This window comes from Aptenodytes forsteri, unplaced genomic scaffold (assembly GCF_000699145.1).
Source record: "Aptenodytes forsteri isolate BGI_AS27 unplaced genomic scaffold, ASM69914v1 Scaffold217, whole genome shotgun sequence".
Classification (NCBI taxonomy): Eukaryota; Metazoa; Chordata; class Aves; order Sphenisciformes; family Spheniscidae; genus Aptenodytes; species Aptenodytes forsteri.
This window is the reverse complement of record NW_008796222.1, coordinates 3,505,923-3,521,277: the sequence shown is the minus strand read 5'-3', so window position 1 is coordinate 3,521,277 and position 15,355 is coordinate 3,505,923. Positions and strand designations below refer to the sequence as shown.

The following is a 15,355-nucleotide window of genomic DNA, read 5'->3' as shown; positions in this document are numbered from 1 at the left end:
ACAACTGGACTCAAGAACACGTGCACTTTTAGCTTTTTCCAGAATACCAGATATTGCGAAGATTAGGAACACAATGGCATTGTGTTCCTGTATTAATACAGGAATAATGCAAGTTCCTGTATTAATCCCAAATGCCAGATATTAACTTTTTTTTAGGAATACATTTTACGGAGTTCTCAATGCCATTTGGTAGAAAATAAATTTTCTCCTGGTTTCTTCCAGTTGGTTTTGGGCTTTTTTTGTTTGGTTGATCTTTGTTTCTAAGAAAGAGACTGATTTGGTAGTGGAACAGCTGCTGAGTGTGGCAGACATGGTAACTGAGTGCTTCTTAACTTTCTTCTCCCTTCCAAAAGACAAATGCCTACTAGCAAAAAAACAATGGGCACACCTTTTACTGAATAGGTAAAAATAAATGCAGGTATTACCGTCTTCGGATTACTGTTCAGTTACTAAGTCCATATGTAAAAATGTACAAATGAAGTGGAGGATGGGAGAAAGGCTGAGCCCTTGCAAAGCATGCAAGAAAAAATACGCAACACGCACTTCAGAACATTATAACAAAATGAGCTAGTGTATTTTATTTTGGGTAACAGCCAAGAAATCTGACATTTTGCCCAATATGGCTTTCTTCTAAAATTAAAAAGTTGCATATACCTACAGTTGAGTCCACCAGCTACAGAAAATCTGCTGTATACATCTTTAATCCACGGCAGCATCACCAGAATACAGCTTTCAGTGGAGTTTTCAAGCTGAATTAAAGGATAGAAGTTTTAAAATGTTCATTTAGAAGATTTTATATTGTTTATATGAAAACATACAAATTTTTCATTTATACATATACTACATATAAAACTCATTGTAATTAGCAAGTATCTTCATCTGGGTATTTACCTTTGTGCATATAGCGAAAAAAGGATGTAGTTAGGGCTTCAGATGAAATATTAAAGTTCAAGACCTTTGCATATGCTAACTAAAACCTTATTCAAATAACTCAAACATTTTTTTCCTGCTTTTAAAAGATAAGAGATTCGGCTTAAAAATACATTCATAAAACAAAGAGACAATTTTCTCCCTGAGACTACCAGTGTGAGTTACTTTGTGGTGATCTTTGAATGAAAAAATATAAAAGAGACAATAAGCTCTAGTTTTCTATATGCTGCAGCAAATTTCTCGACCAACACTGGCATCATAAAAGGTGTAGATTGGAGAATCATGCTCAGTAGCTGAAAAACCATTTTCATATATCAGTTTAAGAAGAAGAAAAAACTTTAATATGGACAAGGGAAGGTAATTAAGTTTTAATGAAAGATCTCTATCTGTAGTATGTATAAATGGGAAAAAGTTGGGTGGTCAGTTGGTGGTTTGGTTTTTTTTTTTTCATTTCAGACATGAATTTTAGCCAAAGCAGGGCTATATGCTCAAAATGTAGATTCTTGATTTATGCAGAGATACTTAGTACAGTATTCTAACCGCTTCAAGCTTGTTTTTGTTAATATTCATAAAAGAAATGTGTAACTTGTGGGAACAGTTTCTGCTTAAATTCAATGATAATGTTTGATTATAACTAGATGGCAGAATCTCATGAGCAACAGGTAAGGAGTCAACCCCCCCCCAGTGAACAGCTCCTGGTTTGTGGCTTTTTTCGTCCTCTTGTCAAAATTACTCTGCTCTGAAGGCTAGCAGCTACACTAGTTTTGATTTATTTCACATTCTTCCTTTGAAATGTTAGAAAGAGACAGTTTTTAAACTACTATAAAGTAATGGAATAGAATTGGGACACATGATACATATCCTGCCCAAATTGGAGAGAGAGTGAGATACATGTATTTTTTCCTTTTACAATTTAAATTGTATTTATAGTAGCCATGCAATTACGTTACTTTTTGGGGAAAAGCCTTACCTGAAATCAAAGAAAACACATTTCTAGGAAAAAGGGGGAAAGCATTATGTTTGTTCTACCAAAATTTATTATGTAGTAATTACAAAGTTTAAAGATTCTTCCATTTTAAATAAAAATAATAGTTATAATTACACACATTATATAGTACCATGTCGAGTGATTCCCACAAATATAACATGAAATACAGTGCAGTTTCAAATCAGAAAGACAAATACTTTCTCATTCACAGTGTTTGACAAATTACAGGAATGCTTGTTCACATGAGGGTTTACTTAAGGTCATGCTCTTATAAACAGTCCACATCACGCTGTGCCGCAAAAACAAATCATCTCTCAGAACGTGAAGTATCGGGCAAACCACTCCTGGCGTTGTGGATCTGGTGAAGCCACTGGTGAAGCGTCAGTCTGAGGAGGGCTAAATTCACAGAAAGAAAAAAAACAACAATTATCCCACAACGACACAAAAAGTACAAACGTTAGGAGAAGAAAAATCACAGAGAATATTCAGCAAAGAACACAGTCTGTTTTTCCATGGGTTAATTATCAGTGTGCCTCAGGACATGATTTAATTTCTCCCTATAGAATCTGTGATCATCCACTCCATTGGAGAGCATCAGCAGCACGGACAAGTCAGTTCAGAAGCCACATTATAGGGTGGGCAAATAATATTTTGGAAAACGTAATTTAAAATCTCATAAACAGCTGCAGGTTTTCAAGAAGAATAAAAAGGGTTTTCTTGGAAAAGCGTGACTGTAGAAGGTCCTCTTTTAGCATCCTTTTCCTGTGGTAAAGTAAATTTTCAAAAATATGATGAGGGCATCATATTTGTAGACATGTGCTCACAAAGACTGGCTGGCAACTGAACAAAAATACACACTGTTTTAATACTTAACACTGATCACAAATATCACTTGCATTGTTGTTCATGCACATGTTTAACATATGCTAATATACTAGGAAAAAAGAAACTGCTGCACTGCAAACAAGATTTGTTTCCCCCTTGAACACTTGAAATTCTCACAAGATGAGCAAGAGAGAATACTTAAATCTCATTTAAATTTAATTACACAATTAAGTTCCTTTGTCAATAAAAATCAGTAATAAAATAATCCCTACTGTGTTACTGGATAATACAGAGCACAAAATAATTTGGAATGGAAACTCCAGCATCACAGTCCATGAGTTCATGCACATGCATGTTACAGATATCTGAGCACACTCATGCACAGCACACATGCACAGGAAAAAATAAGCAACAGTATTTTTTTTTAAAAAGTGTTTTCTTGAAATAGACTGTTTTCCCTTATCTATTTTAGATTCTACTATTTGTTTCCTTTTATAATTAGTAGTTGCTAGCTATGTGGTATTTCGCATTAAACCAAAAGGGAGAGTAAACAACCAACTGTGGAACTGGTAATTACACATTGCTTTAAGTTGCCAACTTAGAGGTAAGAGATCAGCACCTACTAAATACAGAGTACAGCACGTCAGTGCATTTAGTACGTAGGCACGTAAAGCCAAAAGATGAAAATCCTGCCTCTAAAGTGCCACTTTTAATTTACTCAATTCACTATATTATTTTGTGAGAGAATTACTTGAGACTTTAATGCTGGTTTTGATCACCAGAAGCTCAGCATTAAGCGTCCAAGCATGCACGTTTCCTGTTGCTGTAGTGAGGTTACTCCTATGAAACAATTTGATACAGGTGAGGAAAGGGGAAACACAAAACATTCATGTAGCACAGAAAATAGTTTTCTTACATAAAAACCATTATCAAATAATACCGAATAAAAGAAGTTCTGTGCTAGTATCAATTCCTAAATGACAATCGGTAAATAACACCAACATTTAAAACAATTGTTCATATATGTAAACAACTGGAAGCACATGAATTCTGTTAAAGTATCTAAAGAGGTTTTCAAAGTTCAAGACATGAAAAAGTGAGAGAATACTTCACATTTCAACAAGGTCTACAATAAAAAGGAATACTATAAAGAGGTTACAAATATAATGTAAAAATTAAAAATGCCATGAGTACTTGTACCTCTGAAAGGTTCATAAAGCAAGTGGGATTCAGCTCAATAGGAATGCAAAATTTTCCTGAGTTAAGCAAAAAAAAAAAAAAAAAGGAAAAAAAAAGATTGGTGAGGCAGTGCTCACCTCAAAAACGTCTTGGGCTCTTTGGGTGGCATTGGCTGGGGGAGGGGTTTGCTGCTGTTGAACTCAATATCGTGGATGGGTGAGTTAGGAATGGGGTCCAGGCGGTTAGGATGTCCATTGCCCACCACTCCGCTAGATTCCAGAGCACTTAGATTGGGGACACTCACAAACCTGTTTGTTGATTTATCGTTCTTCTTCTTTTGCTGCATTAAAAATAACAAATGTAAGGAAGGCTTCTTGCACCAGGACAGATGAGGAAATCTGCAAATTTAAAAGTTGTATTGATGGCTGGTTTGGGGGGTTTTTTTGAAGGAGAGCAATTGGGACAGATTGGGCTTTTTTTCCAGTTGTAGTTTTACTGTTTGCTTTGACCAGAACTGAACACTGCAAATTTTCACAGAAAAATCAAATTTCTGATCAAGATGATTAAGTTATTAAGACTTAGTGTAATAATCAATGAATATATTATATGAGATCTTCCAATGTAGCATTTTGCTCTGTTTAAGACATTGGAGAGAGGAAGTTTTCCACAAAATTGTCATTTAGTCTGTTAAACCTTTCATGTTTACTTAAATCTTTTCTTGGTATCAGTGAAACAGCTCTGCTGTCAAATGTAATTACAGCAAATTTCAATGACGAAAAAAGTGAATCTCTCCAACAGGTTTCACCCCATCACTGCGGCACATTTTGGTAACTGGAACATGGAACCCAGAAAAGCAGCTACGTTTCTTTCAAAGCAATTACGCCCTCATAGCTAGCAAGCATAATAGCAGTACTGCTAAAGATAAAAGGTTGTTGTGTAGGAGTTCAGTTTCTTGCACAAGGAAAAGGCCAGGCTTCTAATGCTACTACAGCTGCCACTTCCAGACACCAGATGGCACAACTGAACATTTTTCGTTTCTTAATACTCTCTATACTCCTACCGATAGCATTTCAAAGGACTCAAAATACTGAAGAATTTTATTTTATTTTTATATCACTATTTTACTCTCCATAACACATTTATCCTCTCTACTTTTATAGACATTTTAATGTAGAAGGATGCTTCAAATAATTCTACAGCTTTTTAAAAACAGCTATGTGACAGAACGCCATGTGTATTTTCTGACTTCTATCAAATATTCCAAGTCCACAATACAATATTAATATTTTAAAAGCCTTATTTCCAAAAATAGGATTTTTTGAATGGATTCATTTATTCTCATGAATTATGTATTTTTTGAATATATAATAAATACTTTCATTCAATTACATATGTGCAACCCTAACAAAGCAGCTAGGAGAAAAAACCCTTCCTCAAGGGCTTATGGACTACACAAATCTGAACTAAATAAAGTGAAAGACAAGTGGAATCTCATGTTGTTTCCATATAATATTTTCCAGCAGAATTCCACTTGAGACAGACGAGCTGCTCTGTTCAAGGGTGGGCACAAGTTCAAAGGGAGACAGACAGAGAGTCCTATTGTTTGTTTGGACGTTCTTCTGTTTAGCTCTCTGCTAGCTTTGATTTCAGTGCCTGACCTCTCCAGGGCTGGCAGATGCAAATGCTACTAATTGTAGCCACACTGGTGGATGTGCTTGTCAAAATACAATTAAGAAACCCCAACAATTTAACAGAAAGCTGTAATAAAAGAAAGTCTTTTAAGCATCACAGTGAAAGATCATTAGCTGCAAAGGATTAAACTAAGATCGTCCCATACACTTTACTACTTCTGTAGTAGCTGAAGAAGCAAGAAATAACATTATGGTGGAAAAAATAGTTTGGTAAAAGTAACAAACTGTACGTAAAAAACATCTGCAAGGTAATATACACTGTAATTAAGACTGTGTGTTAAACACTGTAGTTAAATCTGTGTGCTTCATAGGTGGCTCATTTTTGGAAAATGTATATTATCCACATAAGATAGAAAAATAGTACAGTTTATATCTTATTCTCTATCAAACAATCTATGCTTCTGAAGCAGTCAAATCTGGAAAGGCAAAATTGTGTGTATTGTTTCCATGAAATTCATGCAAAGTATTAAGAAACTTCAGATGTAACAATGTGATACTAAACAGATCCATTGCATAAACTAGAGAAGCTGTAATACATACTGCAATGGCTGTAATTTTGCATTAATATGCAAAGCCTGTAAGTAACTCATAAATTCTGTCTTTTTATTACAAAAAAGAAAAGAGAATGAGATTTTCAGTTTCTTTGTAATTCTTTCTCCAATAACACAGTACGTGCTTTGACAAAGTAACATGGTCCACAACTCATGAAATGAGAGATCAAAATGTTCTGGTGTACAAGGTGGTTTTAAAGTCTAAACAGTTCTAAGTGATAGAAGCATATTATAAAAAATATATGAATCATCACTATGGAAATCTGATGTTGAAGTACTTTTCCCAAATACTTCAGATTTCACACAAAACACAAGCTTATATACTTGATGGTTACATTTACATCTTTTTATAAATGAGCGGTTCAGACAAACTTCCAAAATTTTCAAACAACCTTTATCACATGAAAACAAAGCATTCAAGTTGCGTCTGGCAGTCCTGGTATTGTCTCTACTGGGGCCAAACTAAGTTCTTTTATGCAGTTATGCATAAAAGTAAGGCATCTGCAGATAAGCTTGTGAGAGCTGCTGGGCTCCTGAAAAACGTAGGAGAATATTGACAATTTGCAGCAGAGCTTGTGCAGAAGTGGGAAATACGCTGATCTGACGGGAAACTATAATAAGGCTTAGCTAAATAACACAGCCTGATCTCAAGTAACGGAGCCAGACCTCCTTTGAAATAACGGAGCCTGAGCCTTGATCACTGAAGCTCTCAGGCATCAGAGCTGCTCATGTTGTGCCCCTTGGGTTACCCTCTGCTTCAGAACCTTCCCAAGTTCTTCCGCCTCTACAGCTGGGACAAATCTTTTCCCTTTCCATGCGGGTGAAATAACCTATGGGTTATCTCAAGGAGGAAGGAAATGTACAGCTGGGACAAATCTTTTCCCTTTCCAATGCAGGTGAAATAACCTATGGGTTATCTCCAGGAGGAGGGAAATGTCAGAGAACTCATTCTTACTCCTGAAGTGGTGAAAAGAAATAGAATTAAGGTACCCTACCACAGTCTGTTCATGTTCCTCATGAAGGAATGCTGCTGGCTTCTGAAGTGACAGGGAGGCTACTATGCCTGCTTGTACAGTAGCCTTCACTGGCTGCTATTCAGCAGGATGGAGAGAACTGGAAAAGGTTGCTACTGAAGTGCTTTCGCTCGTACAGAAGGTGACAGTAAGTGAGAAGGCTAGAGACTGACTTCTGTCTCCTGTTGCCCCCACAGTCCGTACCTGGTTTGTCACTCCAGTTTCCATTCAGACTCATTCCACGCCCTTCTCATACTCTTCTCCTTCCCCTTTTTACCCTTATTCCCTTCCTTTAGTGTCCCCTCTCCCTCTGTCTTTCTAATGCTCTTCCATCCTGAGCACCACCTGAAAAATGAAATTGCCCTTGCACTTTCCAAAATAACCAAGAAAAATTATGAAACTAAAAGCGGTTACGGGTGTCACTGTTCTCTATTATATGCTACAGTCCTGCCCTCTGTTGCCTTTCGGGCACTTTTCTATTTCGATTTTGCAGTTTTGTGAGAAGGAACTGTGTTTTATGTCACACATGTCTAGCAAACTAGGGCAACAATATCAGTGGATCTCTCAACAACACAAAAGAAACAAACCTGCACAAAAATAAGTAGAGACAAATGGAAAACTATGTTCCTTGTTTTGAACGTGTCTTTTAAGAGTGATACATGTATACACGCAGGCACACACATACACATATACTACTTCTTTTTACTATATCCTAAGTTTAGATTTCTTTTTCTTCACTTTAGCAATGAAGTCCATGGAACATACCTTCACCAATGGATTAATAACACCAACATTAGGGCTTGCATTAAACATTTTGTTGTAGTTAGTCTCCCTGTTAACTAGCTCCAGCTGATAGAACTTTTTGTCCTCCTAAAAAGAAGAACAAATAGAAACTTCTTTTTATGCTTTTTCAATCAGTTAGTGGCCAGATCGGCCTACAAAATGATCTCGAATTTATGTTTCTAAAGAAACTGGTAATTTTAAAAATTGCATTTCATATTTAATATGTTTTATATATTATTATATGTAAATACTAAATCATTTCTATTTATGCAGTTCTGTTGCAGCTCTATGCTCCTGAGAGTGAGCATAGCCTAATGGATTATGGACTGGGAAAGACTCAGTGTAGTTAACTTCTGATCTCTAATTTGAATTTCCTCATTCCTTCTTGCCTCTGAATCAGGATCTAATCAGACCAATCTGAGCCTGGGTGTTGTGCTCTGAGTTTGGGAAGCTCAGTGGATCAGGAAATTTGGTCTTAGAAACGTCACAGAAGAGACTATTTCTTATATGGCTTACATGGCTGACTTATTCCAGGATTGGAGATAGGAGGCGTCTGATCAAGGTCATACTGAAATATTTTTTGTAATAATGTATTATGCTTGATTGTGCAAAACTCTCTGCATCTGATTAGTTTTACTATTATGAGTCATTGGAACCACACGAATAAGGTGTTAAAAAATATGAATAACATGCTAGTAGGATTGGTTCTTTAAGTACATTTCAAACACTTTGAATTAGGTTAACTTTTATATCTGTCACGATATTAAACCAAGAGAGCATAAAAGTCTTACAATCAATTTCTTTATGAGTTGGTCCCGCTCTGCAATTAGGTCTTTCAGTTCTGAAATAAGCTGCAGGTCTTCTGGTCTTGATTCTCTGTTTTTATATTTTTCTTCCATTTCTTCTAAACTTTATAGGAAAGAAGAATACCCCCTTTAGCCTGATCCAGTGTTAAATGATGAGCGAATAGTCACATCTTTGATTAGTACAAAGGAGAGTTCAGGGAGTAAAAACAGAAGATGACTTTCTTATCACCTTGAAGTAATTTAATTTCTATGTTATCATTCAACCTTAGCTAGTTAAAAAAAAAGAAAATCAACAACAACTATAACCTTTGCTCCAGTAACTAATAATCTGGGCAAAATTCCAAAAACTTAACATCCTTCTTGTGCATGCAGTACTAGGTGTTTGGAAAAAGGCCTCTTGGAAGTCAAACTGAAAGTAAGGCATTCAAAACCATAATATGGACAGTAGAATTACAGAAGACATAGCTAAGATTGATTCTTATGTAAAATATAGGAACTACATTGCATTATATTTAATATTAACGTAAATTTTAAAAGCTGGCAATTCAGTTTCTTGATGAGGAAAACAAACAGTATCGTTCTTTTTATAGATGACTACTCTGAATAAAGATGCATGCTTGTGATACTGGAGAAACTGGATAGACAGACAAGGCTGGCACCGTCTTCCTCAGTTCATGTGGAACATACTGGGACAAAGATATCCAAGAATAGTGAAGACTAATAGGTAACTAATTTCTCTCCACAAAAGCAACTTAGTACCATTAGAGATGAAATAAAGGAATGAGCTGCAAAAGAAAAGCAGTAACACTTGGGTATTAGGATAACTGGATTAAGTGAAATGTAACAATTGACAAATGTTGAAAAAATAGGAGGATATTTGAAATGCCTAGTGGGAAAGCATTAAAGGAGAGAAGTGAAATAAGCCAACTGAGAGACAAATTGTACAAGTAACTGCATAAATCTCCTTGGTTCTTAAAGAACGAGTTTTGAAGACATGACAATTTCAAATGACTGCCTCTTTGAAACATAAATATAATGCTTATGATGCTAAACATTGTTCCAAAGGAAACTACTAAAATACTTGTCGCACATATTCAGCCCTCGTGTAGATTAGTGAACCAAGTTTCAGAACAGGTTCAGGAAATTTCACAAACTTAATGAAAAAAGAAATAAAAAAAAAAAAATCCCAAACAAGCCCTGAGAAAAATCTATGAATTTAAGGTGTCTAAGTCAGCTCAAACTTAATTCCACAAGACACCTGGAAGTAGACATAATTTCTCGCTTTAGATAAATATTTTCCCTTCAGAAGCAGTTATGTGATTTTTACTTTGAGTTGCATCTGAAAAAACAGTTCATATAAATTATATTTATAACTGTCAAATAACCTGTACATAATCTGAGATTATATAATGTATTTACATAAAACATTATGAATGTGAACAACATAACTTTTTATTTGCAGAAAAGGCATTTGACTCAGCAGAACAAAACTATGCTCAGCTGTCTTAATTTTTGTGTATACATTGTACGCTGGGTTAAGCTACTGTATACAGATCCCCAGAGTATAGTACATAGTTATGCAAGCTGTCATTTTATTTTCAGATATTTCAGAGAACTGGTTTTTTTTCCTGTTTCAAAGAGACATGTAATGTAAAGATTCTAGTTGTAGAGCCTAATTAATGATACCCACTCTCAATTACTGTAAGATAGATTCTCCATTTCATAAACGTTCACAAGGCCATGCTTTAGGTGAGGCCAAACCTGAAAACAGTTACTTTTGAAATAGCTGCATAAAACTCTTCTGGGTTTTTTTGTTTGTTTTGGTTTTTTTTACATAGCTGCCTCTTTTGACAGCTCCTTGCTTCAGTGTAAGTAGAGAGAGAGAACCCACTGAAAGCCAGGTCAGGGCACCCTGCATAACGTTTGCTGTCTTTAGGCCAGCGGCTGCTTCATTGCAGCTCTAAGTTGAGCAAGAACCAGGAGTAGGGAACCAACTAGATTCAGAAGATTTCAGGACACTGAAAAACAAACAACTTCATGGGAGAAAAAGTTCGGGTAAACAGTTCCAAAACCTAGTTCTGGTGGCTGCTCATGGGCATGTTTCCCATACAAGATAAATGCAGTAAACAGGAGGTAGTTTAGACCTAATTTACTGAATGGCAAGTTACCATGTTTATCAGGGCACAAAAGTGTGCATGTGGACAATTACAAGGGAGTAAGAACTAGAATTTTATACCCATCTTATTTGAAGACAATTTCTGAGTGCTCATGACCAAGAAACAGTTAGATGCATTTGGGCTTTATTGTCCATTTTTAATTGATATTCACTTAAAAAAGTTTTCTATCGTATACTTAGAACCAATTATTTTCTCTGCCATAAATTTTTTGTGCTGCAAATACAAATCCCTCAGTGACAACTTTGTGTCAGGAAGCCCTCAATGCGCTATGAAACCTCAGCCAGAAACCCTGACCAAACGGGTTACATCACAGACAGAGATAAAGAATGAAGGATGTGGAAGACAGGAAAACACCGGCTAGACGACACACTACTACGCCACTTCTGCCCAGAGGTGATCTAACCCCAGGCGGCATTTTGACTCAGAGACACTCTAAGTATTCTGTTATTGTTATGCTCATATAAGCCATTTCAGACACTAATTTTCCTTACGTTAGCAAACCTGAAAATCTTTGCATCACTCATGTGCTACAGTCAGACTTCTTAATAGCAAATATTGTACTGTTTACAAACTTGTTGAAGAAATTCGTGTTCTCAAAAGAGATGTATTAAAGTTTGAGAAAAAGCATTTGAAATAATGTTTTCTCCAATTTTCTAAGAACTGCACAGATTTAATATCTTTCCTACTTGAAATTTTTCAGTCTCAAATCCCTAACAATTTATCTCACTAAATTCCCCTAAAGCTTATAGAATTGTGTTGCCTAAAGAATGCAAGATTAGGCCCCATACTCGATTGGGGTTTTTGCACCTCTGCAATATCTTCAGCAACTTATGGACACCAGAATAAACTATTCACTCAAACGCAGCTACATACATATTTTTTTAACGCAACAAAACTTACGAAATCTGTAAAGCTGAATTAATTTCCTTGAGCAGCTCTTGGGTCTTATTAAAATCTGCCAGCATGCTTTGTTTCTCTCTGATGTGATCTGCTGTCAAGACATCCAGCTCTTTCTCATGTTTCTTGCTTAAATCTTGCTCATGCATCCTGTTTAATTTATTTTTTGTTAAAAAAAGAGTTATTCTAAAATCAGACTTGTTTGTTCATCATGATTTTCTGCCATGCTTCTCATGGCTTTTACACAATATCAGACAACACAAAAGGAATTACTGATTCATCAAAACCCACTACTTACTGTCTTCCAATCTTCTAGCTTATTTCATGGAAAATGCATCTCCTTTAATGCTTTTTTAAATAAACAAAAATAATGAATTAAAAAACAAAACCAAAAAACCCAAAAATCAACACTTGAGTGGACTGTTACTAAAATATGCTAAATTGTATCACTGAAATGCAGCTTAACTGTATGGTAATATTCACTAACTTTACTAGTAATGGGCATAGCTTTTTCTAAAGATGACTAAATGATATATAACATCACTTGATTAAGAGGATAAATTAAAAGCTGCAAACGGTAAAATTTCTTAAGTAAAACAATACATGAAACAATACACATTTGAGCCTAGAGTGGAAAAATTCATACCTGATCTGTTGGTTGGATTCACTGCGTATTCTAAGAACTTCTTTCCCTTTAAACTCTAATTCCTTGGTCAATGCACTTATATTTTCATGAAGATGCAGAATCTCTTTGTCCAGTTCAGCTATATGATGGTCACGGTGTCTCAGTTCATCTTGTAGATCTGATATTCGGCATAAAAATTCCTTCTCCTATGATATAAGTAGCAGCAGCAAAAAGTATTTTAAACAGACTTGTCTCTCAGAAGCACAATACTTGCTTTTGGAAGATGTCAGCTGAGCAGAATTTTCCATTCAATAGACAATTTCTTCAGTTTTTGATGCTGACACTGATTATAATTAAAACTGAGGTTCTTTTTATTGTGTACAAGTACAAATAAAGAAGAAATCAAAGTTATGTAACAAACAATTTCCATTCGCAAGAAAATGTAAAACCTCTCATTGTCGTTGCCTGTTAAAGTTTGCGTAGCTCATCGCATTTTCCTTTTGCCCACACATACAACAAAAAACCAGATACTGCTAAGAACCAGGGGACTGGGCATTTAGCATTTTCTACCTCTTCAACAGACGATATAGAGAAACTGTTTTGCCCTTTACAGCCCCATACGATGGGACAAAATAGCTCAAGGTGTATGCCCTGCACCAACGAACACTATGATTCAGAAGTCTCCTATCTTACGTGTATATAAATATAAGGGTCATCAATAAATATATCACAGCAGAATACGTGCTAAATAGTTTATATTATAATAATGTTTATATTGTGTCCAATAAATCAATAAAAGTCATTCTTTTTGCATAAGAAATTTCAATGAAGTTAACATCTGGGAAACTCATCTGGAACCCATCGCAATGATTTTTATAATGATTCTCCTCAGTTTAGAAAATCAATTTTTCAGAGTTCTCCATTTCCGTCTATTCTACTTCTTACAGTTTCACAATAATTAATGACCATATAGTTTGCACAGATAGAAAATCAGCAGATATTTCAAAGTAGTTTTACATATAAATGTGTTTTGTGTCTTCATGCATCCAGGAAATACAAAGGTATCCTAATGCACGAATTTTATAGCACATCTTTAAGAATAGACCTTTAAAAATAACTCTCTACTTCCCTATAGTAGGACCATATTAAAGTTATAAGAAAAAGCAGTGGAAAATTTATTTCCACATATTTAAATATCTCAAAAAGTAGCAAATACAATCATCCTGCTCAGACCTCTCTGCATCTAGTTCAGCTCTGATCCTGTGAACCGATGACCATTCTAACACAGAAAAACACAATTAATTGCTTTGCCCTCAGTACAACTAAAGTTCGTGCTTAGCAGATCGTTGTACTGAGGCCAAAAGTACATGGCACATGTTGGATCAAACACTTGCTCTTGTAATTTAAACTTCTTTTTTTTCTGCCATTTCCTTTAGGTGTCTCACTCTAGGCTTAAACAACACACGACTGAAACTACATCCTCCTAAACCCTGCATGTTTTCATTCACTGCTGACAGCACCACATTTTTGCCTCTCGTGATCACACTTTTAAACCAGCAAGGAAGAGGAAAAAAAAGGGCTCACCTTTGGCTGTCTCTGGTTTTGTGTAAAGGCTATGTCCAACTAAACCTGTTTCCTCTGTTAATATATTTCTAAAACCACTCCACCTCCTTGGTGCTGGACTATCAGTAAATCAGTCCTGAAAAGCCTATTGTATAGGCAAATAAAGAAGTAATTTCTGGTCCTCTTATTTCCAGGAGTCTGGCTTCCTTTCAACAGAGATCAAGCTTTGAATTTTTAGTTACTACTGGAAAAACTGATTGTGCATAAAGTGAAAAATAAAATTAAAGGTGAATGAATCAGTTTGCTCCTGAAGGCAAACGTAGTCCATACCGGCTTTGGGATTTGGGGGTTTGTTTTTGGTTTTTTGGGTTTGGGTGTGTTTTTTTTCAAGAAACAGCTGCAAGCTGTTACGGCTTCTTCTCTGCTTTCTTTAGATGCTCACTTATCTTTTCCAGTTTGGCTCCTGACAAAAAAAGAGACTAAGCTACCTCTTAAGTTTGAAGCAATCATTTGGTTTTAAGCAGCCACTTCTTAGCCATATCGCTTAGGCTTCGGAGAGAAACAGCTTTTTCCTTTTTAAGTCCTGCTGGACCTAAGGACGGGTAGAATTTTGCGAGAATGGGCGCTTTCCTCCCACGGCAAGCCAGTGTGCTCCCAGACGGCTGCCCAATTCTGACAGGAAACTGCTTTGATACGAGAGCCTTTACCGGGCTTCGAATGAAGTTTGTTGAAGGAAGAAAAAGCTAAGCAAGGAAGATCAGGTAAACTGGTAGGGATGCATTATCTGCTGGTGCTGGCTGACTTTGAAGGATTACATGTTTGTTGTTTGTTCACAACGGTTCTTGCCTCCAGCTAAGAGAAAACAAATACCGATTATGCAATTTTACAGTCAGTTGCCAGCAATGCCTCCTACCTGTCGCCTGCCCAGTTCTATGCTTCTTTCAAGCTCCATTTTGGCAGCTACCAGTTCTTGTTGATGGTTGTGCCTTAGCTGGTCAATTGCTGCTGCATGTTGATGATTTAGCTCTGAGCGCAAGGAAGCTAGTTACCATGAACAAAAAGAAAAGTTTATTTTGCAGATGTTTACATTAATTAACAATAACAGTCCAGGTCCCTTAAGTATTGCTGCTGACCTAACACACGCTGTTTACATCAGCTAAGCAACTGTCCTGTCGTTCTATTCCTGTTACTTTCTGAAACGGTCTCCATCATGAAATTTGGTCGCTTACTCCTTCCAAAAAAACTTAAGGGTAAGATTTTTCAAAAGTGAGCAGTTTGGGCTTACCTGTTAAAGTTTATACTGATTTTAAGAGGAACAACTAGGTCA

The 15,355-nt window shown here is 36.0% G+C and overlaps 1 protein-coding gene across 1 annotated transcript in view; it reads right to left on the bottom strand.

Annotated features, from left to right (window-relative positions):
* Nucleotides 1-1,385: 1,385 nt before the first annotated feature.
* Nucleotides 1,386-15,355, bottom strand: part of FAM184A (family with sequence similarity 184 member A) — an 84,682-nt gene continuing 70,712 nt past the window's right edge. The window contains exons 12-18 of the mRNA XM_009289125.2: nt 14,942-15,069; nt 12,487-12,671; nt 11,844-11,990; nt 8,752-8,869; nt 7,943-8,047; nt 4,060-4,262; nt 1,386-2,314 (exon numbers count right to left, since the gene is read on the bottom strand). Of these exons, the coding sequence (XP_009287400.1) occupies nt 2,233-2,314; nt 4,060-4,262; nt 7,943-8,047; nt 8,752-8,869; nt 11,844-11,990; nt 12,487-12,671; nt 14,942-15,069 (968 nt within the window). The 3' untranslated portion in view covers nt 1,386-2,232. The remainder of the gene's footprint in view (nt 2,315-4,059; nt 4,263-7,942; nt 8,048-8,751; nt 8,870-11,843; nt 11,991-12,486; nt 12,672-14,941; nt 15,070-15,355) is intronic.